The 26636-nt window shown below is 36.1% G+C and overlaps 1 protein-coding gene across 2 annotated transcripts in view; it reads left to right on the forward strand.

The window, feature by feature from the left end:
• The window catches only part of PCDH10 (protocadherin 10), a 57163-nt gene extending 38817 nt beyond the window's left edge, over positions 1–18346 (forward strand). The window contains exon 5 of one of the 2 annotated variants that reach the window (XM_014847017.3): positions 17801–18346. In XM_014847017.3, the coding sequence (XP_014702503.1) occupies positions 17801–17871 (71 nt within the window). In that variant the 3' untranslated portion in view covers positions 17872–18346. Of the gene's footprint in view, positions 1–436; positions 1034–17800 lie in introns of those variants that run through there. The other variant, XM_014847021.3, reaches the window with a different exon arrangement.
• Positions 18347–26636: the final 8290 nt, after the last annotated feature.

Genomic DNA, 26636 nt, shown 5'->3' on the forward strand with positions numbered 1-26636 from the left:
ACCAGATTTAATATATGTAATTTAGAGTTTATTAAATTAAATATATAATGTTTTCATTGATATTCTAAAGACCTTTCTAAAAATGTGAAGGCCACGTATGTTTTCTATCCTCTGATCTTGTGTAAATTACAAAGTAGAGATTTTTTTGTTGATAATTTAAAAAGTTAGTTTCCACATAATTCGTGGTTGGTATATAAAGTATACATTTCCGATTTGAGACAGATTTGTACAAATGTCAAAATTGTCATTTTCAGAAAGCCAAACAACAGAACGTCTATTGAAACCAAGGTCATGCTGAAATATTTTGACACTAGATAGGTCTGGAATGGGGATACAACTTGTTTCCATTGTATTTGCTTCTTTTACATTAATGTGCGATTCTAAACACCAAAAGTCAGGCTCTTTTTCTTAGAGTATTTTTTTTTCTTTTTCACAGCACGGAAAAGGATATGCTAGTCAATTCTACAGGATTTACCTGAAGCAGCATGATTTGCACAAAGTCGACCAACAAAAGCATCAACTTTTCAACTTCATTATCTTGGCCATCCAGTTAGTTGTGTGTAACTGAGTGTTAGATTGCTGGCGGAGTCATCATGGCCAATTATAGGACCTAATTGCTCTCAGCAGGCCTGAGAAATGAGTTGAAATGTGCAGAACTGTAGAAACTTTAGGCAACTGATTTTGCCTCTCCGATCAGTGTGTGCCTGTTTACAGCACTATATATCTTTCTCTCTCCAAATGTCACTGAGCCCTCTAGATGTTTATATTCACCACGAGAAGCCAGTCATAAGATAAAGGAAATTTGTGCATTATAAATGCAATATCACTGTTTTAAACTTGACTGTTTTATATTATTTTTGTGTGATCAAGTGTTCCCCAAACTATTCCGACTTTACAAGAGAGATTGTGATTATGTTCTTTTCACCCGTGGGTTATAAAAATGTTGTATTCTGAAGACCCACAAAATATCAAAGACATTCTGTAGTTTATACACCGTGTGGCAAAGTGTTTACTGTACTATTTCAAAGCTTCTAAATAAATATAAAATATATATATTATATTATATAATTTTCCTAAAATGTGGTACAACTCAGTTGGTTTTTAAATGGATTCATACAGTCCACATCATACAATAAAGTAAAAGGTAATTCAGGGTCCCAAAGATAAACTAAGGAGAAAATAATCATTAATAGTTTCCTTCCAGTTTGCATATCTCATTCAACCCTGTTTTTCCTTGTTTAAAAGAAAATGAAGCTACAAAAGCTACAAAATTTTGTCAATAACTCATACTGAATTTTCAATGCCAAAGATCTAGCTGTCGATGTTATCAGAGGAGCACTGAACATGTACTATGAAGATATCTAACAATCTACATTATTTCGATTCTATTTCTATGGCTTTGAATTTAGAATCATTTAAAGCTTTTATAAAGAATCTATGAATTCACCTGTATTTGTTGTTAGAAAAAAGCAAACACTGGGTGTCTGTACATTTCGTGGTGTAAAATATGTAATGGAAGATTACTATTTTAAGAAGTCTTCAATCATATAACTCACACAGAATTTTATTTTACATCGTTTGCATAGTTTTGTGACTTCTAATAACACATGCATATAAAATCTATTTATAACTCTATATGAATATATAGAGATATACAAATATCTGAACTGGTAAACAATAACTATAAGATATAACGGATCTCTAAATTTAACACAAATCAAATAAATTTGAAGATAGAAACATGGTACATTCCTGTTTCGGTATTACATTATGTGTGAAAATTTTATAGTTTAAATGTAGTCAGTGTTTATCAATGAGAAAATTCTTCATGAGTCAGCCTTGGAAGGTGAAGCTTGCCTTTTAATTTATGCCAATAAGGTTAATTATTAAATTCAATGAGATGCATTTTCCTTTAATTTACATATTTTCCGTTTTTTTCCTACTGGTGTTTATTGCTTCTTGAAACAATTAAGAGAGGGAAAAATCAGAAAATGTGAGATCATCTTTTAAGCAAAAAACGGAATTGTCACAACTCCCCTGTAAAAAAGCCTCAACGTTACGTCTAAACGTTTGCTTAATCCAAATTACAGATCGATTTTAAAATATTTCCCTTAATTTTTTACTGATCTTATGTCCAATGATAGTTTGAACTTTGTTCTCTGATTAAAGAACAGATTAAAGCTTAACACATAAATGTTTTTGGCCTAATTTTACATCACTTAAATGGGAATATTTTCCCTAGATTTAACATTAAAATGCTTACATACATTCATAGGTTTTTGATGTGTATATTTGAGTGATATCTTGATATCACTTACTGTTTTCAAATTAGACATCAATATCACAGTCTCAGTCTATTTGTATATCACAATAATGTGCGTAATGTTCCAGTCTTTTGGGGACCCTTTAAAATACATGAAGCTGACCCACCATATATGACAAGAAAAAGCACATACATTCACTAAGTGCAACAGTAAAATTTTCTCAAACTTTCAGCATTACTACTTTAATATTTTGAATGATAGACTGTTTTAGTAAGGAAGTGTTCCTACATAATTTAATGGGAGAAAAGTCTGTTTGTTGTAATTGCTTTTTAAACAGGAAAATGATTTTCTTGTTGAATCACTCTGCTTTAATTAAAACCTTCCATTCACCATTTTAAAATTATGGGGAAAACACATCCATCTGCCCCATTATGTGCATTGAAAATAAGGTCATACTCACTTCATATACTATAGCCACAGTAATTCATTTGACTTAAATAAAGTTTCTTTAATTAATGTTTTATATCACTGTATATAATCTCCCTTGAACCAACTTCTTATAACACATATTTGTGTGTTAGTTTTTTAAAATATATCATAGTAACCAGTTATACTAATTATATAGTTATACTAGTTCTCGAATTTTATCAGCAATCTTCAAAAACAAAAAACAACAAAACTTTTATCTAATTTGAAGGATCTAATTTTATGTTATCATTTTCCAATAAGATTATTTAAACATGAAATACTAAATGGTTAGATTATTAATCAAGTATCTATTGCATCCAGAATAAATCAGAAGTTACAATAGAGTAAGACTATGATTTTAGTAAATTGACTAATGTGTTATCTACCAATGAGGGAGACTACAAAATAGAAGAATGAAACCAACCAATAACAAAAGTTTCCAAATAAATGTTTATTAGATTGGTATGCAAAGGAATTTTAGAATAGGTTTTCTATTTAATCTAGTCATCCTAATATCCAACATTCCATTATTTTATACATATCAGAGAAGAATAATACCTAAATTAGTAGACAGTATTTCATCAATAAATTATTTCAGAAAAGAATAATCATGACATTTACGCCTTATTAACATGGTTAGTTTTAGAGTAAGAAAATGTCAAAATATTTTCCTGTGGAAATAGTGTCTTAATGTTTCAAAGGTATGTCAAATGACAATTTTTAGAAAGATTTCATCCACATGTAAAATTCTAAGTTTTAACTTGTGAACATAATTTTGTGAAATCATTTTACATCAAGTATTTAAATATCACATCAGAATTACTTTACAGATATAATGATGTTTGTGTTATTATGTGTGTCATCTTTCTTGGGAAATATGTATATTTTATTTTATGAAGATATTAAATGCAATGCCTTTATCAAACATTGCAAATTAAGTACTATATAGAGATTTAAATATTTTAATTACTCTTTCTCTTGTCTCATTTCTTAATAGTGTTATAAATTGCTGTCAGATCTTTCTTAATGTAGAAACCCTCCTGCTTCTTCAATAAGAGGAGGGAAAAAAATCCTCACAGTCCTCTTCATAAATTTTAATAACTGTGCATTAATTGTACCATTTTACCTTCCAAAACTTACATACTGGAGTAAAGTTCATCTTTAAGATAATTACTCAGAATGTTGCAAATGTTAAGCAGGATAAAGAAAATTATTCACATTACTAACTGATAATAGCACTGTTACTTGTCATTACCTGTGGTATTTTTTCTCCCCCTTATATTTCTATGTGTGCTTTTAATACCCAAGGAACTAAAAAAAACCTAAAACATTGGTATACTTGATAATTTTTCTGAAAATCTTATATTTTTCATATTGTAATTTCTTGGGTTCTTTATCTTTTTCAACTCTAATTTTGTAGTGGTAAAGGCTTTGCACTTAACATCCTTTTTATGTTCCTTTTTAACAAGGAAAAACAGAAAATGACAAAATTCCATATTTTTTATGCCTCGAAGTAGTAAAATTATTTTATATATTGTTAACCCTTCAAGGACCATCCCTCTGCTAGGTCAAACAAAATCCTTATACCTTAATTTGTGAAACTACTGTTGAGTAGAGTATTTTTTTTCTTCTAAAACTTGGCATAGGTTTTAGATTATAGCATTCTACGGGAATGCTGGTAGGTGGGTGCCGCCAGAGTATTGCAGGCAATAATATGACTACAATTCTAATATCCTTAGTGTGCATGCATGTATTTCTAACCACTGTTATTTTTTAAGTATTTGTAAAATTAGAAAAATGGTTTTTATTTCTTGAAAACTTGTCACATGCTTAGTTTGAAGTTTTACACTCCAGACGTTTTTGAGTTGCGTGAAAATATTGCATTAACGATGCAAAAAAAATTACATTTTCATGAGACTCAAAAGTTTCTGAATGATAGAACTCAGACTTCCAATACATCCATACATCCTTAAGCTGAAAGAAAGCAGGAATTTCAGCTCTAAATACATTTTCGAGACAGTTATCTGTGAGTGAAAACAGGGTATTATAACAAAAGATGAGTTTAAATCTTAACTATAGTGTTTGTTACTGTGAATGCTATAATAATACATAAGTAAAATGAGTGTAAATGTAATATATTATTTTATACTGCTGTATACATATGAAATAAATAAAACTAGGATACATATTATGCCATTCTTCCATGCATGGATCTTCCACTGACGCCTGTGGGAGCTTTGAATAAAATCAGTAGCAAAATATGGCCCTAAGTTTAAAAACAACTAATGCTGATCTAGTAATTTTAGTCTTAATATAACAAGTCTAAGGGAACATTTGTTCAAAAATGAGTCTCATTTGAAGCAACATATGCTAAGTTTAAAGGATTTTACTATATCTATAGTTGTAAAAGTAGGCATTTAGTTCCATATGATTCTCATGATACCCACAATGAATATTTTGAATATATATTTTTCCACCTGATGTTATATTTTCTTTTCAACTCTTTTGATTTGTAGTAATACCAAGGGCCCACAAGGATTAATGCAGAGGTTGTACATAAGATATGAGTGCCTTCAAGCAATAAAAGAAAAAACATTTTATCTAAAATTTTGCAAACAAATTATTTCATATTGAAAGTCGATGGAAACATAACAAAAAAAATTCATATGGGTATCATTTTCCAAGGAGAAAATATAAATTAAAGTATAAATTTTTTTAATGTAGAAATAATCTGAATGAATCTTATACAAATTTACATTCTGAAACAGCCAAAAAGTTACAGAAGAAATGTTGTGTTTCTTAATATCGTATGTGGTTTGTATAACTGATTTTCTTGAGTTCAAACTATACCTGTCTGGTCAGAGGTTCATTTTTTGAGGCAACCAGAAAGAGCACTAGGTATTTGTCTTGCTTGAAACGTATAATAAAGCCAAGCCTATCGTGGGAAAGAATTGAATAAAATATACAGGAATGATAGATCTCCATGAAATGTTAACAGCTATATTTTCAAGTTGCTTGGGTTCCCCAGCAGACCTGTACCTCCTATTTCTTACTTTTGCCCTTTCAGGGAATCATATCATGGACTCTTCTACTTAACAAAGGTTATGAATTTTCATGGGTAAAATTAAACTGTATTAGATTACAAAAATATATTAAGGCCCGACAATGAGGGGATATAAGAATGCGTGGTAATATCTGCCTTCAGGAAAATTCTAGTTTACTTTGGGAATCAAAGAAATTATGGCAAAATGTTAAATAATCGAATGATCAAATAATTAAGTCGTCAAAATTGGTGATCAAAATCTGACAGTGGGTGCTGAGAGCAAATCAACATATTAAGAGGATAACATAAAAACAAAAATAAGCAAATAGAATAGGAAAAACATAGAATAGAAAAGTATCAACACACATCATTCATAGTAAAAGCAAATAGTTCTTTGTGAAACGTGTTTTCAGATACATGAGTGAAATAGGTCACAATGTGAGATATATTTCTGACTGTGAATCATTGCCCCGAATGTTTGAAAAGCACTGTACCAGATGATCTCTATTTCAAATTTAAACTTATTTCATGCTGTGGAAAGACAGTGAAGATCTTTCTGAAAAGTTAGTTCACATCTGAATCTTAGTCTTTACCTTTGTAAAATATGGAGAAGTACAGTTAGTTGTAGAATTTTTGTGAGAATTAAGTGAACTGATGTATGTGAAATGCATAGCACAATGCTAAAACACAGTAAGTGATATATTTTATTATTAATATTATTTTCCATTACTTTACCACTATTCTTGGTTTCCAAAATATGGAATACAGTCTACAAATGGAAATAATTCTTTTCTCAAAATTCCACACTGCTTTAAAGTTGTCTTTAAGAAGTGCTAATTTCAAACCCTGAAGATGAAAATAGACTTGACCTTGGTATCCACTTGTCAGCTCAAGCCACCTTTGCCTCTCTATTAGAGGTACGGAGTCCAGGAAATAAAACTCACAGCTGAGTTCCAGTCATCTCCCTCATCTCTTTTGCAAATCTCAAATTGTCCTTTATCCCTACTCTTGAAAAATATACATGTATGATTGCACTAGGAAATATTTACCTGATCTTTTTCCTTGACCTCAATGTGCTTTCTGAATATCTTTCTATTCCCATGCAAATAAATATTTGTTGAATTACTGCATATTTGATAGAATCATATTTTTCACATAGATTTCTTATACTATAAAAAGGAATTTGAGCAGAATTCAGTAGCTGCTTGATAGAATTGGATATTCTTTTAACAGTTCTATCTGCCAACTTTTTTTGTGTGTGAGGAAGATTGTCCCTGATCTGACCTCTGTGCCAATCTTCCTCTACTTTGTACGTGGGATGCTGCTACAGCATGACTTGATGAGCAGTTTGCAGGTCCGTACCTGGGATCCAAACCCCCAAACCCACAAACCCATGAACCCCAGGCCACCAAAGCAGAGCGTGTGAACTTAACCACTATGCCACTGAGCCAGCCCCTAATTGAGGACTTCTTGAAATTGTCTTTTCTTAGCTTGGCAGGCACTATTCTCTAGAGCTGTCCTTTGGCTGTTCAAGTTTTTTTTTAATTTGTCTTTTGTTTTTAATCAATTGAAAGTTTTATTTCCTTGACGTGAAAACTAAATTTAGATTTATCAGCTAAAATAAGGCAGTTCATATTAATCTGTGACCAAGTTACATGTTTCTAAGGAAGCATTTATATTTTAAAGGAAATGTATTAATCCACGTAAAAACTTCTATTGGGATTATTGTGTAGATGAAGGTACTTTTTGTTTTATTTCCTCTTAGGGACTTTTCTGAGAGCAGTTGATAATCACTGGGCAACTTCTCAACCAATCTGCCTAGAAGTAAGAAACATTCAATTAACATTGCCATCACTTAACCTGGAACACAATCTCTACCCCCTCATCATCCCCATTCCCCTTATGAGTGCCAGTGATTCTTCTTTCAATCATGACAACTGGAAAAAAACAATTATTGACATGGTGAATTGCATAAACCTGAAATTCTGAGTTTTATTCTAAAAGTGTGAGAATTCTTTTATTCTTAGTTGTGTTTCTTAATTAATAACAGAGGGAATGGGCAATGTCAAAGTTTTCTGGTAATATATTTCTCTCAAAATTGATCTCTGTGTGTGTATGATGGGGAGAGGTATTAATAAATAAAAGAGAGACTCATATGAAGGAATACACTAAGAGAAAGAACCATCTTATAGGTAAATACATTCTATGCCCTTCTGTTAATTAGTGTTTAGAATATCAAAATGCCTGGTGGAAGATAATAATGTTTGATCATCAGCAAGCTAGCTTGGGCTTTTCCACACTCGGGCGATCAGTGATCAACTTCTTTTGACATTGTGTGAAAACCACCCTTACTTATTACTGGGCTAGACAGACCACAAAGAGACAACACAATGGCTATAATAAAATATACCAAGTAAAGCTGAATTAGAGAGAGAAAGTGAGAAATGAGAGAGAGAATACAATTATCTTCCTTCATTCTCCAATATGTTTTAAGAGACTGAAAAGCAGTTTTAATTTTTGAAGTCCATGTAGTTGTCTACATACATAAGTTAAAACAATGAGAAAAGTAATGAAAATTAATGTCACTTGGGTAATTCTACTTAAAATCCGACAAAGAATGAAGTAAAGTGATACAGTATGCCCTAAGAAGGAGTAAAAAACAGAAAAGAGATAAAAATTTTATTTAAAAATATAGTAATACCAAACTCTCTCACTGTGATACCTTTGTAGATGCTCCCTTTGTTTCAGTTGTTTCTGTGACAAAGATGTATGGATTCACATGCCAGTGTTTGCAAATATTACTCAGCCTAAAGGTGTCTCAATGATCCTAAGATAATGCACTTGCAAGTGCATTCAGCAAATATTTTTGAAAAAGTCATAACACCTTGATGCTGTTTAACCTGTATTCATCAGCCATCATCGAACCTCTATTAGCAATTAATCTTATTTTCTATGTTTTTTTTTTAAGTGGACCCCATAGAATAATAGAATTTTAGTGCAAAACAGGGCCTTGAAAATATTCTGGTCCTTATCCTACCTATGAAGAAAATGAGACAAATATAGAGCAACCTATGGAAGAACCTAACCATAATCCAACAAACTCATTTACCCAAACCCTTTCTCTTGCTTCTGAATTCTCAATCTGGGTCAGGATATGTTTCTAGTCTCTGTGTCTTATTTTAACTTGAAATCCAAAGAGTAACTATATTTAAAAATATACAAATAAGCCACAGCATCTAGAGCTTCACTTTATACTTTAAAATTTCAGTGCTCTCCCTATGCCACATGCTCATCTGTAAGGATGATTCTCATGTATAAGGCACTATGAAATTTGGCCTAAAGACAGTTCTGACTGTCCTTTTATGATTTATATTTAGGATAAAGTGTTGTTTTAATATATGCATTTTTATTCCTCTTTACCAACATGTTATGTTGGCAGTGAATAAGCAAAACTAGAGTCAAGTAAATATAAGTACTTCTCCTGGATAAATCATATTTAACAAGCTGCTGCTTCACCAAGAATAGGCTTGACTTGTGTCTGGCCCGGTGGTGCAGCAGTTAAGTGCCCACGTTCTGCTTCAGTGGCCCAGGGTTCGCCGGTTCGGATCCCGGGTGCAGACATGGCACCACTTGGCAAGCCATACTGTGGTAGGCATCCCACATATAACGTAGAGGAAGACAGGCACAGATGTTAGCTCAGGGCCAGTCTTCCTCAGCAAAAAGAGGAGGATTGGCAGCAGATGTTAGCTCAGGGCTAATCTTCCTCCAAAAAAAAAAAAAGAGTAGAGTTGACTAACCTGACTTTACAAAATCATCATCATCCCACCTAATAAATTCAGCCAATTTAGCTCAACTTACTTTAACTAATTTAGTTAAATACTGAAAGAAAAATAAGAAGGTAGGTAAAGGATTGTTTTAATCATCAACTATTCAACTATTCACCCTGTTGGTGAGGGAGACACTTCTACCCTAGGGTTGTGGCGTGGAGAACACGCAACTTCTGACCCCAGACAGACAGATGAAGTTGACAGTTCATTAGTCACATAGTCTCACAGCCTGGGAGAGAAGGACACGACACAAAACACAGGGCCACACTGAGGCTACACTCAGAGAGAAAATCAAGGACAAGGAGAAGCAGGCTCCTTTGGTATCAAGAGGAGGCTTTCTCCTGGTTCCTACTGGAGGATGTGATTGGTTTATTTGAATTGGATGGGTTGGCAAGAAAATGAAAGCTCACTACTTAAGGAGGAACTGTGACTGGTCCTCCTGATAAGGGTGGGGGATTGTGTTTACGGGAGGAGAACAAGGAGGGTGATGTTAGGCCATGTGAGGCACTGCTGGTTATGCCAGGTGTCAAGGCAGCACATAACATTGGGCCTTAATTTTAGTTCTTATCCCATAATTGACTCCTTGATGCCTTAACATCAACTGTTACCGTGGTGGTGAACTGAGATTTCTAGGGAGAAGAAGTGCCTCTCTAGGTTGTGAAGTAGGCACTTGACCAGGAGGAAGAGGGCCACATAGTGAGGTGGTCTTCATAAACATGAACTTTAGAGCTGTTCCCTCTACAGCCACTAAAGTAAACTGAGGAACCTGTGTGGCATTAGTATAGGGAGTGCGTGTCTGCAGCGGATGTGAATTTAGGCTAATCCATACCTGTGGCAATAGCAGGAGGTCCATTTACTCTCTTTGGAGTTTTTTAAGGGGGTAGTTACATGTTATGCCTCTCAATTAAACTGGTTGCCTGGGGTCTAGAGGAGACATGGAAGTTGCATTGAATGCCTTCTCCAAGAGCCCAACATTGTCTATTTTGAGAAGTGAAATGAAAGCCTTGGTCACTATCAATAATATCTGGAATTCCAAAGGGGTTAAGAAGTGTTCTGGTGAGGCCTTGAATTGAGGCCTTAGTGCATGCAGTGACATCAGGGACATCTGTTACCTTCATTTATATTTTATGTCTCTGTGAGGCGAAAGATTCCCAGAGACCTTTACCTCAAAGGGGGCAACTCTTAGACAATACACCAAGAGTTTATAAAAATGTACAGATGGGGCCGTTTTCTAGCCAGGGTGTCTGGTGCTAAGAGGCCTGCCTGATGCGTGGCCAACTGTGCTGACCCTTAGGTCCTGTCATTTATCAGGGACATCCTGGATAAAGAATAAAAAGCAGCAACATCCCACTGAGTTCCATCATATATAATGGTGGCACTATGATCCATGAAGTGTATAAACTCCCATTAATGTTCACTCAGTTGCTCCCAAGGGGCTCTCCAGGTTGCCAAGGGGTCTGAGAGAGGGTTGACCTTCTCTAGCACAGTGGCATCTGTCAAGAGACTGAGGAGAGGTGAGGCTACAACCCTCCTACAGATGGGATATGTCAGAGGGTCCAAGTCTGGCTCCAGCCTGTAGAAAGGAGTCCTTGGTAACTGTGCAGAACTTGTGGAGTGCTGCTTCCATGACACAAGGCACAATGACCAGCTTGGTATAGTGAATAGATACTCAGCGTCTGTCAGAGACTGTTTTCAGAAGAGCTCAGTATGTGGTCAAAAATGACCGCTCTAATGGTATATGGTACAAGGCCAAGGAGGGCAGTTTCCTGTTTCAGAAATCCATGGATATATATGGCCATCATTGTTGGCCATATGAGAGACCCCAGGAGGGAGCCAGGAGAAGAGGTTGCTAAAGTCTCTACAGTGAAGGAAACTCTGAGAAGGATCAGTTACTGTTTCTTGACAGTGTTAGGAATGAAGCAGCCATCAGTTTACCAAAGAAGTTTCAGGAATTTAACAGAAGCAGCAGGGTCTTGCACTATGCATGGAGCAATGGCCCATTCTCTTTTTGAGAACAGCTTTGTGAGAATTTGTATGCCCTTACTGCATGTGTTTAATGAATCTCCTCAGAGGAGGACGTCTACAATATAGCGTCACGTCTGTGCTCCTGGAGAAGGATGTATGCAATTAGGATCTTAGTTGCAAAGACTGTGTGTGATAGGAAAGCTGCTGAGGAACTCAAAGGTAGCCTGACAAAGGCATGTTGAGTCACTTTGGTGGTGAAGGCAAACTGTGACCGAGTGGCTGTTGAAATAGGCATTGAACAGAACACACTGGACAAATCTATAATAGCTAAATATGTACCAGTTGTTGGTTGGATTGAATCAGTGAGTGAAGAAATATTGGATATTGGATATGGAAGATCTGACTGGATTGGACCACAGCGGTAAGGGTGTGGTCACCCACTATGACATACCATCCATTCCTGCTGAATTTAGGAACAGACCAAATTGCACTGTTAAATGGAGAAGCAGTGGAGATAACCATCCCTTCACTCATTAGGTCTTACATAATAAGTCTTAATTCTTGACAGTCCTGTTTTAATTTACAGTGGGACATATTAACTATTTTAACTTGGGGTGGGGTCTGTAGGGTCCTATCCATCAAGCCAATTGTAGTGTCAAAGACTTAATTTAATTTTAATATATTATTCATTGTGTCAGAGTGTTCATGCCCACTACAGAATTGTACTAAAAGTAAGGCAATGGGTGCTACAATCACGGGAGATTTAGGAAAGGCTGGCGGTTAAGGTGAAGCATTCCTATTTGTCCTCTATTTTATATCAGTAACTCTTCTAAGGTTATAAGGGGTACCATCTTTAAATTTAGTGGGATGCCCATGTATGATTGTCATTTGAATCCTACTACTCATTAAATCCATAAAGGTTTACCATTTGGTACATCAGTAGACGTTAGTTAATTCAAAATCTATGTTATAGAGGCACAAAATCCAGTCAGTCTTCTTATCTTTTTGTTACATATATTCTTTTAGTAAATTTTGGGTTTCCAATTGGCCCAAATTGTGTAACTTTATTTCCATTTTTTGTTTCCTCTCTCTGTATCCAAGATTCTTTCCTTCCTCCCTACCCTCCTTCCTCTCCTTTTTCTTTCTCTTTGTCCCTGGATACATTTGGTGGTGGTGGCTTCCTTTCTACCCTGCTTTTATTTATAATTTTTTTACTCCTGAAAGCCTCAAATCAGTATCACCAGTGTTGTGGCCTCCCCCGAGGCAATGGGTGCGTTATAGGACTTAAGGATTCCCTTTGCTTTGCCATAGAGGTGCCAGGGGTGCTTTTTCCTATCATCTGGAGAATAAAGATCTTTGTGGCAAGAGAAAAACAGGCATCAGAGTGGCACTGTGGAAGTGTTCTTGGCTGAAAACCCAGAGGTCAGTTGTTTGAAATCAGCCTTTTCTATAGCCCTATGGGCTTCCTCATTTTTTTTTTTTCTTTTTTTTCTGTTCCTCAGAATATTTTGGATTTATAGTCATGTAAAGTAGTCATGGCTTTCAATTTCTGCCTCCATCTGATCATCTTTCTGGATAGTTGAGGGGAAGCAGTTTGGGAGCCCAGCAGCCCACCTGTAGACAGCTATCTTCTTTTCCAGGGAGTGTCAGGCAATGTCCCCGAGGTCAGAATCCACCTCCAGTAAGGTCACTTTGTCTACAGTGCTGGTTGGGCAATCAAGCTGAGTAATCAGAAGATTAGCCCTTGGCCTGCTGGTAACTAGCAGCACTAAGAAAAGCCCAGACACATTGACTAGGGGCTTTTCATTGAAAGAGCAGTTGCATTACCTCCTTCATTGTTTTCGGAGGCGCTGATACCCTATGCTCCTTCCCCTTCTCATTATTATTTTTTTTCATCAGTTCATGGTCCACAGTTGCCACAGATATCCACCTTGATACCCTCAGGAGTAAGAAGAATACAGTACAGCAGCAAGAGGAAACAGTAGCACAGGAAATGGACAAGGTAGCTACTTCTGCCTGAATGACATTTTTTAGGTGACTTGGGTGCCATGCTTAATTCTCTGTAGGGTGGTAATTTCCTTTATTTCCATAAACCCCACAGTGAGCATCCTTGGGCTCCTCCTGAGGGTGTGCGGGCACAAATAATGTCCATATGGCTGTCCCAAGCAGTTAGTAGTATTTACCAAGTTAGATGCAGTGACCAGAGAGCTCTAGCTTATCCTTGGTAAATAAAACTCAAGCACTAATGGGCCAGGTAAAGTGCTGTGCTGCCATGGCTTTTACAGGCAGGAGTCCCAGAGACGCCCGCCAAATATAGACTGAATCTGACAGAACATCATGCTGAGGTATAGTCAACTAACAACAATTCTCCTCTGGGGGACAGGAGCATTTTACGGTGGGAAGAGAAGGCAACACATGAGAATGACAACAGTGTCCAACAGGCCAGAGTGCAAGTCCAGAAGAGACCAACAGCAGTTTATTCATCACATATATTCACAGCCCGGGGAGGGAGGGGTGGGAAAGATACTGCATCCCTGTGCCACACACAAGGATTGCACTTGGGTACAGCATGGGTAATCAGGGGCTGTAGGAGGCAGGCTTTGTAATGAAAAGAAGGTGGAGTGTCCCTGGTTCTGGTGGGATGATGTGATTGGCTTGTTTGAATAATTCTACAGACTAGTAGGGAATTGACACCCACTACTCGGGATGAACAGGACTAGCACCTGGTGGCCTGAAAAGCAGGTTGTCTGGCTAGGGGATCTCATCTTCGGGAGCACAGTGGAGAGGTGAACTTGAAGTTAGGCTATTTTTTTTTTTTTGAGGAAGATTGGCCCTGAGTTAACATCATCTGCCACTAATCCTCCTCTCTCTCTCTTTTTTTTTTTTGGCTGAGGAAGACTGGTCCTGAGCCAACATCCATGACCATCTTCCTCTACTTTATGTGAGGGAGGCCTGTCACAGCATGGCTTGACAAGCAGTGCATAGGTCTGCACCAGGATCCGAACCAGTGAACCCAAGGCTGCCAAAATGGAATGTGCGAACCTAATCACTGCACCACCAGGCTCGCCCCTGAAGTTAGGCTATTTGAAGCCTTCCTGGTTTTGCTGGACGTTCGAAGCAGCACATACATTGGGTTTTAGTTTTAGCCATACCAGGAGAGTGAGCAGTAAGCTGTGTGAGAGGACCCAAATCTCTGAGAAACCTTGAAGAATTTAGGACTTGAATTTAGGTCAGGCTTGATTCAAGCCAAATGTGTCAGATGGAAAGTTTAGATTCTTCGAACGGGTTTCTACATTGCCTTCCAAAGTAGACCATTTCGTAAATAAACTTTTCATCAATACAGTTCCCCAAACGCCTCGGGAGACTTAATGGGAGGGTCTTTTTGTTATCAAGTTCCGAAATTTCATTTTATCATATGCCTTGGTATGGGTTTATTTTCCTACATATTGCAAGTTCTTTGTGAGCTCTTTCAATCTTTAAACCCAAGCCTCTCAGTTTTTGGAAATTTTCTTGAATGATTACTTTCAATATTTCTTCCCTTATTTTCTTCGTCTTTTCTGATCCCTTATTATTTGGATGTTGAACCTCCTCTGCTGACCAACCAATTTTCTTCACTTTTTCTTCCCTATTTTCTCTTCCTCTTTTTTTTATTTTTGGTGAGGAAGATTGGCCCTGAGCTAACATCTGTTGCCAATCTTCCTCTTTTTTTTTTCCCTCCTGAAAGCCCCAATACATGGTTGTATATCCTTAGTTGCAAGTCATTCTAGTTCTTCTATGTGGGATGCTGTCTCAGCATGGCTCGGTAAGCGGTGTGTAAGTCTGCACCCAGGATCCAAACTGGTGAACCCCAGGCCACTAAAATGGTGTATGTGAACCCAACCACTCAACCATGGGGCCGGCCCATTTCTGTTTTTTAAATCTACTTTGTAGGAGATTTTCATCTGTTTATCTTCCAAACTTCTATTGAACATTTTATTTTATCATTTTATTATTATTTTGAATCTAAGAGTTCTTTTTGTTTTCTCAATATTCCTCTTTTAAAGTACTTTGAACTCTTCCCACGTATGCAGTATTCTCTCTTATTCTTCTGAAGATATTGATGATAGTTTATATTACATTTTATTTCCCTGCAGTGTCTCTTTCCAGGGATTATGGCAGAGATTTTTTGCAAATGTCTTGTGATACTTGGCTGTCTGCTTGTAATTAAGAACACTACTCTACAAGCTGAAGAGGGACTCTACTTATGTGGAGGGCTTTTGGAGTATGTTTATCTATAGAGTGACACGGCTGGACCAATTAATTGAGGAACCCCCAATGTCAATACGTTAGGTACATTTTTCTTCTCATGCTAATTAGATACCAAGAGAAATATTTTCAAGTCTTCTGCCTAGAAGTCTAAATCTGAACATTTGCATTCTGAAAGCTAATTGGGGAAAGATGGCTGGGAGACTGAAGATTCTAAGTTTTCTTGGTATGATGATTTCACGTTAAACCGTGCTGCTGTCTTCCCATCTAGACACCAGTTCCAGCCTCCTTGGAGGATAAATCTGTCTTCTAACCAGAGAGGACAATTGATCACCCACATGTACACAGTCGATGAGGGCAGCTTGGAACTCTAATTGCTTCTTGATGACATTTTTTATCCTTCTTTTTATTTTTATATTCACTCCCACTTCAGAACTATCTTATTCCATCAGTTCCTGAGGCTTCATATTAACTTCCAGCTAAAGACCAAATATTTTCAAAACTAAGTCGGTTACAACTTATTAATCTACTTCCAAACTTTCAAAGTGTTGGGCACTATTGTTTTCTCACTTGTTCATACCTTTTATTTGTTCTTGTAGATTTTTTCTATACAATTTTCTTTTTGTGTAGTGAAGTTTTAGGACAAGTTAAGGTTGGCGCATGAATTCACCTCCTCTCTCTCTTTAACTGGAAGCTTGAAAATGAGCTTTGGACATAAGGAACAAAGTCTTCTAAGTATAACAGAGAATATCATGAAGAAATCTGCTCTCAGTTTGTTGAGAATTTGTGGGATTCTTGCTAGTATATTTTTGTTGTTGTTAGGGCTGTATAGAAAGCACTAATGTTTGACATCTAGTCTCATTTGAGAATTAATAATTCAAATGCATAATAGAAATAATCCATTTCTCCCATTACATATCAATAAGTGAAATCACAAAATACAATATGCAATTCCAATTTCCCCAATGGGACTATTAGAATAATTTAGTTTTCATAGTTTGTAACAACTTTATCGTTATCTTGAGATCTAATAGAATTTTAGATGATGTTAAAATCAAATATGTGATATGCATTGTTATATTTGATGTAGATTAGAATTGTGATTATTTATTATTTATGTCTTTAAGGTTATAATTATGTATGAAAATACAATTTAAAACTTGATAGAGCTTTTCTCTCATTACATTGGTTTATTCACTATTTCACTCTACTTTGAATAGTGCTTGAAATTAGTGTCCAAATAGTATCAGGCAACTTGCAAGCTTCAGTACTTGAGGTCAATTTAATTACACTGTGCATGACAGAAACTAGGCCATTTGGGTATTGCTTTTGCCACTAGCAATTGACACCTGAGTGTTAATGAGCTGGTAATTAGGAGCCGGCACGTACAGACACATTTTACTGTTTGGGACTAGGATAACCATATGCTATATGGGTGCTAAGTATTTTGTTAGCTCCAGAATTTACACAATTATGTTTGCGAGATTTTTTTTAATCTTAATCTTTCCATGTTAAAAAAAAGATAAAAATAGTTACTTTAAAGATTTAAGTAACCGTACTCATCGTTTTCAAGTTATGAAACTTTTTAAAACTAGCACGATTATATTTAGAGAGAAAACATTTGGAAAAATAAAACTGGTGAATTTGTGTAGTAGCAATTATTTTCAGTTTAAAACCACATTTACAGGACTTGTATTTGAAAAGTCTTTGGTAATATGAAAAAGAACCAAAAACAACTTAACAAGAATGTATGTATGTGGAGTAGGCAGCCTCTAGGACGGACCATTATGATTTCCACCTCCTAGTATTCACCCCCTAGAGTAATCCCCTTTTCTTGAAGGTAGATGGGATATAGTAACCCATCTCTAAGATATGGAATGTGGTATAAGTGGAGGGATGTCACTTCTGACGTTGGGGTATTAAAGGGTGTGATTTCAATCTTGGGGCCTTTTTGCACACTCTCTCATTCTCGTTTGGATTTCTTTCAGAGATGTTGTGGAGGCAGCTGTGTGGCGAGACCCATGTGGCAAGAGATGGAGGCCTGTCAACAACCACGTGAGTGAGCTTGGAAGCAGACGCCCTCCCGCAAGTTGCATCTTCAAAGGTGACCACAGCTCTTGCCAACAGCTTGACTGCCATCTCAAGAGAGCCAACCTTAGCCAGAGGCACCCAGTTAAACTGCGCTAAGAGTTTCGAACCATACAAATCTTGAGATAATAAATGTTTGCGATTTTAAGTGGCTATGTTTTGGAGTATATTATGATGCAGGAATAAATAACTAATACACTATGGAAGTGAGAATCCTGTTGTCTGCTACAGCAATGCAAAGTATTGATTTTTTCTCATGGGATGTGACCATTTTCACAAACAATTTGTATGATATATGTGTACTATTTTTTTGTTTTCCGCTCCAATTTTCAATTCTCCTTTCCTGCTCTTCTCCTCTCTACCTCACAAAAAAGTCCCCACCATTTTCTAGATTAATCTTCTATTGGCTTAAAAACAATAAAACTGTTCTCATCAGATGAAAAATGTATTAACTTTTGTGAATTTTAGTTGTGGGAATTACTTCTAATTTTCTTCTTTGAAAGAGTTGGCTTTTCCATCGAACCCTCTGTAGGACATATAGGCTTTTATATGCAGATTTGTATAATTACGCTTTGAAATAGCTTTGAATTCCCTGTAGCTTAAACTGAGAACATGAAAGGCCAAATGTTATATCGAACTGAAGGATATGAAAGTGCACCTACATCAATCCAAAATGAGATATAGAAATGAACAGCTCTTTACAGTGATGTCAGTTTTGACAGATTATTGAAGGATCTTTGTAGCTGCCTAGACTGCCTTGGGTAGCGTAAAAACTCTGCCTGGGGATAGCCTTATCAGTTTGTATTTTTTATTCTTTCCATACCAAAAGGTGAGTAGATGTTAAGTGAAACAAGAGGAATACTCTCTGACAAAAGCTTTAACTCTTTTCCCTAAAGATGATACCTGGCCCCAAATGGAAAACACGGTGTGATCCAATGATGGAATCATCTACCCAATCTGTCACCCTAGAGATGGCAGCCTAGATGAGGAGGCTACACTTAGGAGTCGTTAGAAAACCCACCTGGCAATCTTCACCTCCAGAGAGATCCCAGTGACAGACAAGGACCTCGTCTGCACAGAAGGGGACTTTGTTGTGCCAGTGACAGTCATGTCAAGAGGATTTAAAGTGCTCACATTCTTTCTTATCACCAACAGAAAGATAAAAGGAACACAGTAGATTTTTGGATGTTAGAAACCTTGAAATCAATACTATGTTTATTTAACAACAGATTCTAAAAAAACCTAACTTCATGTTGAAAGAGTATATACTGTTAACTTTTAATATCCTGACTGCTTTGGGCCAAGTAAAAGCACCTCTCAGATTTGTTCTTTTGTATCAGTCATGAATAAAGAATTTTTTTCTACTTAAAGAGCATATCCTCCCCTGAAATTATAATCCAACCTAAAGATTAGAATATCCATCTCATCTGGGTTTGTTAGTAAAGAGAAATACATTTTAAAACTGAAGACAAAAATGCCCTTAATCCTGGGGCCGGCCTGGTGGCGCAGTGGTTAAGTGCGCACGTTCCGCTTCAGCAGCCAGGGGTTCGCCACTTTGGATCCCGGGTGCGGACATGGCACCGCTTGGCAAGCCATGCTGTGGTAGGCGTCCCACATATAAAGCAGAGGAAGATGGGCATGGATATTAGCTCAGGGCCAGTCTTCCTCAAAAAAGAAAAAACAAATGCCCTTAATCCCGTTGTTTCTAGAATATGTAGATATTAAGTACAATTGAAATCAGAACAAGAGAGGGGTAAAACTCTTTGAACAAAATATACACTTTGAAACTAACACAGATTCAAGCAGAATTGAGCGGGTGATGAATTCAATCTAGATTAGGAAATTTTACCGTGTTTAGCACTTTTCAAAGTTTACCACTTACTAATCTACAAAATATATATGGATGGAAACGATGATAACTCAAGCATTAGTTGAGAAAAAAAATAACTGTTAATTATCTCTGACACTACAAATTTTTTTAAAAAATACCAACATGCCACTTTTCTGAAAAAGTTGACATGAATTTGAAAAAATTCAAAGGCTTAAACATATAACTTAATATATATTACCACTCTCCATTAACTTTGATACTGGGAAATATATAGACAATGTGTAATGGACAGCATGATGACTGAAATTATTCCAAACTGCATTCTCTTCTAGCTCTATTACTAAAAATAGCATGACCTTGGTAAAGTTCTGCAGTTAATTTAGAGACGAATCAGTTCCCACATCTAAATTAGGGTCATGAATTGAATTTTAGTTGGGAATGATGTTAGACAAAACAATCTCCTTTATGTAGGTTGAATATGTTATGATCTGAGGGACATACTCATTCCATAAATTCTCGTGGAACTCCCTGTTCGCTGGAAGTTCTGGGTAGGAATAAAAAAGCAAACCAAAAAAACTTCGAATACTCTTACCGACCTACCAAAATAGTTCTAGCTAATAGTAGCTTCTAAGTTATACTGGCAAGTATTAAAAGTCATCTTTTCTTGATAAAGGTGATAAAAGAGCATGTCTACCATGAATTTTTTTTTTTTGAGGAAGATTAGCCCTGAGATAACTGCTGCCAATCCTCCTCTTTTAGCTGAGGAAGACTGGCCCTGAGCTAACATCCATGCCTATCTTCCCCTACTTTATATGTGGGGCACCTGCCACAGCATGGCTTGCCAAGTGGTGCCATGTCCACACCCGGGATCCGAACCGGCGAACCCTGGGCCACTGAAGCAGAATGTGCCGGCCCCTACCATGAATTTTTATACAACTCCAAATTGTGACACAAGCCAAGATAGGCATGTAGGACTCACCTGAAAATCAAAACTGAGACAGTTCTAAAGTTATAGTGAAAGCCAATATTTATTGAGTGTTCCATCTGTGACAAGTACTGTGCTAGTATCATGACACTTATATGAGAAAGATGCTATTTTTAACCTATTTACAGATGATTAACGGATGAGAAGCATGTACACTTGATTATTTCCTAATTATAACACTAGTGAGTGTCGGAGCTGGGAGATAATTTTTGACTTATGGACCTCTGCTGTTAGCTACCTTAAATAACATGGAAAGAAGATAAAATAAAATGAAGCAATTAAGCAAATAATGTTTCATTAGAAATGTCCAACACAGATATATAGTATATTGAACTTTAAAGGGGAATCATTTTTAGATACATAAATTCCTTTCACATTTAAGCCACATTGCCATGTGGTTTACACAAAGCTTACAGGTCAAGTATTAGAAATGATAAAAACACTCTAAGATTTAACTTGTAGGTTATCTGCTTTTCTCTACATCTCCAGACCACACTAGTATATCTCACAGTATACTGAGTATGTGTGTGTGTTTGTGTGTCTGTGTGTGTATAAAATGAGGTAGGAACTGGATGCTCACGATATTGGAAATGAATAAAATAGTATAGAAGAGAGTACAGTAGACGATGTTGGAGTAGGATGGGATTTAGAGAACTCCTTGTCTAAAATTTTCCAAAGCGTGTCACATGAACCCTTAGTTTCCCTTGACTGAAAGTGGGGGGAAAGGGAGCAGTATAGGAATTTTCATTTTCAAATGGACGTTGCAGGCTTCATGAATTTCTGAAAGATTTCCAATTCACCTTAGCATGGTAAAAGTCTCTCAGGAGTCCTTCCATAAAAAATACTGTTCAATGCTTTCTAACCTAGTATCCTAACAACTCCCCATGGAAATCTTTTTTCTACAAAATTATTGTACCAAAATGAGAGTTTTGAGGCACGTGCTTTGGGAAATCTTGATTTACCATTTCACGTATTTTGCAGAAGAGGAAAATCAGGACTTAGGGAGCATCACTTAAAGTCCTGTAGCAAACTAGTGGTTGAATTGGCTCTGAAGTACATCAACGAGGTTCATTTTACAGACATATCAAACACAGGTTATGGAATTAGATGGCCTGGGTTAAAATCCCTATTCTAATACTTTAAATCTGTGTGACTTTTTAAAAATCATTTAACCAAATTGTGCCTCAGTTTTCTTATTTGTAGTGTGTAGTAATTTAATTGTCCCTACTGGATTGTTGGCACATACCATGCTTCAATTTATATAAAATTTGTATTATTAAATGTGACGATGCTATAAGTGTAAGATATAATGTTTATTATTTTCAATTGTAGTATGTTATATATGTTTAGATGGATTATGAAAGAAGTGAAAGGATCATTACAAGGCATTTTGAGCTACAGGTTCTATGTACTTCTTTTTTCCCAAAGTTTGCAAACACAGCTTTAAGATCTCATTTATATACTGCTAGAAAATAAGAAACAACTCTGTGGAGACTTTACCTTAAGAAGAGAAAAATTGGGGCACTATGTAAAAGAATGGGACGTCCGACACATGAGAAATTATTCAAACGGTGATTGGGCTTGGAAATCTGTCTATGTGGGTTCTAAGCCTTGCCAAATCACTCCATACTGACTGTTGGAGGATTAAATAAGTCCCTCTGTAAATTGTAACTTTTAATAATGTGCTAAAAAACATATTTCTTGGTTCTCATCCCCATACTCATAGCAATGATTTATCTTCTAGAAGGCAAAATTATTGAGACCATTTATCATGGACTTAATAATGTCAGTGATTTTTGTATTTCCTACTTGAAGACTTTCTTGGAGAAGACAGTTGAAGAGAAGGCGATGGATTATTAAATCTACATGAAAGTAACACAAACGGTTTATCAGTTTAAGAAGTCTTAAGAGTAGAAGGAAACCCACAATGACCGTTATTGTAAGAACGTCAAAGACCTTAAAAACCCGTTTTTAACATATAGGTTTATTTCTGTCCAGAAAATATTGCTTATCTTCCCCTGTCCCCCTTCTCCTCTTCACATCAGATGAAAGACAGTACAGAGCTGATATCAATTAGGAACGCTTTACTGTGATTGAGTGCCATATTTGGGGTTTATCCAACCATGCCTTGTATACTCATATGAGAGGAACTTTAGCTAAATATTCTACTTGTAACAATATTGATTCTTTTACAAAATTCTCTTCTAGTATCAACATAAACAATTTAAACCACTTGTGGAATAAATGGTCTTTATGTGGTAGCCAGGAAACCTGGGAGTACATTCATAATATTATGTCTATAAAAAACAAATGCCATGTTCTAAAATTCGTCTTACAAATTACTCTTTAATAAAGGAATTATTTGTAAGTTGGAGACTATCAAATAATGTTTTTCAACCATATCTTTTGAATAGCACCAATGAAAATAAACTTAAATGCTTTTTATTTCTCTTTCTGTATATATGAATAAAGCACTTTTTATTGATTTGAGTGTTCTAGAAAACTTTTCCAGGGAGTAATTTCTTTTACATAGAAATACAATGAATATAGGTACAAATTTATTTTTTATTTCACACTTCATTATGTTTTAACTCTCCTGATTTACAAGATCAGAAAGTAAAATTCAAAAAAAGTTTTACAGAATTGTGTTTAGGATACGTACACCGAAATATTATATACACACAGCGTATATGTTTAGTGTGCGTGTGTACACACACATATAAATACAAACACAGGTACGTTCTGTACACGTACATATCCATAGTGTCTATGTGTATAGATATGTATATAAAATTTAATAAACATTTCACCTAATGATCTGAAAGCAAACTATCATCCTTCAGAAATGATGTGAAAAATAATACTCATTGTTTAAAAGCAATTATTAATAATTGATTTACATGTAATCAAGGCCAATAAGGAACTTTTTAAGACACTGATAAATTGTATTCATTACTTATTCTTAATTAAAAAGTGAGAAAGCACAGCTTCATGGAGAGAGAGGAATTAATGTAAGCTTTGGAAGAAATGATAATTTTTTTCCCCTTTTCTGACAAGAAGCCTTCTAACATGATTTACCTGATTAATATTTGAAAAGTATAATCGTCAGTAATAACAGATCATGTAACTACTTTTTCAAGTTTGTACATTTCAAACATAGTAAGTATGCATACATCCCCAATTCAAGAACCAAAGTATATGAAAACTAACATAAAATTAAATTTAAAAAACCTTAGTTCTAAGAAATGGTTTTCAGTAAATTTGATAATCTGACAACGTCTTTTATAGTTTAACATTCTTCAACTCAGCTATCACGTATACTAAACATTCCAGTACAATCTCATTTCGTACTATTTTCCCTTCCTTTCCTTTCCAATGTTAAATCATTACTACTTTCCTCAAGCCTGAAATCCAGGCCTGTCCTACCAACACCTTTCAGTGGATGATCTTGCTTCCCAGTTGAGAGAAATAATTTAGGCGTCAGAAAAGATCTTATAACTTCTAAGAGACTTATAATCTCAACATTATATGCACCCACCTTTACATCTTAAAAGGGAAACTTTTTGCCACTGTTTGTATAAGTTAGGACTTTTGTGTTTTCTTTTCTTTTTATTTCTAAGTAACTCTACAGCCCATTGCTAATCTTTTTTTTTTCTTTCTTTCTTTTTCAGGGAAGGATTGCCCTGAGCTAATATCTGTTGCCAATCCTCCTCTTTTTTTTTTTTTTTCTTCTCCCCAAAGACCCAGTACATGGTCGCATATCATAGTTGTAAGTCCGCTGCCACAGCATGGCAACTGACAGATGGGTAGTGAGGTTCTGCAGCTGGGAAACCAACCTGGGTGGTGGAGGTGAGAGCATGGAACTTTAGCCACTAGACTATCAGGGCTGGCTCAAACTGGCTGGCTCAGTACTTTTGTCATTGTAAGCGACAGGACCTCAACTGGCTTAAGAGAAAAGGACTACTTTGGCTCAGGTAACTGAAAGGTCTATGCATGGGTGTATTTAAGGATACAAATGAGACATCTTAAATTCCAAGGTTGATCTATTCACCAATGCTTTTAATCCCTTCTCTTCTTGCTTGCTTCCTTAGACAACTTGCTCCATCAATTGTCTCCTCCTTTTCTTCTTCCCCTCCACTGTTTTGTCCCTCGGTATACAAACATGTTCAAACTGTCCTAACTTAAAAACACATCCTTCCGCAATGTCTGGATTCATTTATACATGTAGTTTCTCACTTTGCCTCCATGTATGCTCACTCAACCACTTAGATGTCCCTTCACCTCTAATCCTCATGTTTCTCAGGCAAACTCTTCAAACTCAATATACTTGAAAATTAAAGCCTCACCTTGGACCCTACGGAACTTGTCCTGGAAGCTGCTGGCTTACCTCTGCCACTGCAGTGATCCAGGTTCCCTCTAGAGCTAGCGCTATTCCAAATTCCACCTCTGAGTATCCTTGGCTTCCAACTCTTCTGTCTACACTCTAGGAGCCTTCTGGCTTCACTTCCAACTCAAATGAGCCAAGTCCTCCTTGTACTGAAGGCATCATTTGCATGAACATGAAACTACTACTTGAACATAATATAATATCCTTAATCTTAGAAGATAGACCCACTTGTATGGGGGAGCGTGTTGTGGTAGAAGGATAAACAAGATCTTTGGATATGTTCCCACTGTTTCAAATATTGGCATTCCGCTTTTATCTATTTTGTATCTAGGATACCAAATAAAATTTTAAAAAATTTTCACTGCCAAAAAATATTTGAATTCCACTGCTTTACTAAATACAATATAAACAACTTCAGTTTGTATACTGACCAATGAATTCAACCTTGCTTTTTCCTAAGTTTGCCTCACGTTTTTCAGTCTAGGAACCTTGAATTGTATTTCCCGCTAATTGAGCAGCTCTCTCTCAACTTCTCTACCCCTTGCATTTGGAACTCATTTCGTGTGGAACATCCTCAGTCACTCTTTTGCCTGGAGAACTGCTATTCATCTTTCACTCCTCAATGGCTCAAATGCTAATTTTTCTGTCGCATCTTTGACTTCTTTAGATAAACATCTACGCCTCTTTTTCTTGACCCTCTCCTACTTCTCCTAGAAGTGACTTGAAAATGAATCAAAGAAGAACTTCGCCTTCACAGTGTTTATAATCTGGACACATCTGGGAATCATGTACAAAATGCTTAAAAATGGGAAAGGCAATGTATAAGTATTGTCTAAGATACGCTTAAGAGGTAAGAGATTCTGGAGTGAATCTAAATAGAGTTTATTGGAAAAAACTTCTTTACAGAAATTAGTCTAAGTAGAGATTACGGAAGACAAATGAAACTGAATTATGTATGAGTAGATTATTATAATTTATCAGTAATAATCTGTAGGCTCTTTATAAATGTGGTGGTGGAGACCACTCTATTTTGTTGATGTGATAATGCTTATATATTAAAGCAATATGTTGACAAAATGAACAATTTAATACAACACCCATAAAGAAATTTTAAATTGCTGCGAAAAATTTTTTGCTGAATATATCAGTTACCATCTTATCTATATAATTGTCATCAAAATATAGCCTAAACATTTTTTATTTTGGTGAGGAAGATTGTCCCTGAGCTAACATCTGTGTGAATGTTCCTCTATTTTTTGAATGTGGGATGCCATCACAGCATTGCTTGATGAGCGACGTGTAGGTCAATGCCCGGGATTCAAACCTGCAAACCCCAGGCCGTTGAAGCGGAGCATGAGCACTTAACCACTATAGCGCTGGGCCAGCCCCCAAGCCTAAACTTTTTAAAACATTAAAATAGAAGGCATTTTGAGGGGTTTTTTACCTCCTTGTTAATCTGAATTACTTCGGAAGGATGTTTTTATTTCCAGAGTTTAGCTTTACAGCAATATCATCAACATCAGGAAATACAAA

Source organism: Equus asinus, chromosome 3 (assembly GCF_041296235.1).
Source record: "Equus asinus isolate D_3611 breed Donkey chromosome 3, EquAss-T2T_v2, whole genome shotgun sequence".
Classification (NCBI taxonomy): Eukaryota; Metazoa; Chordata; class Mammalia; order Perissodactyla; family Equidae; genus Equus; species Equus asinus.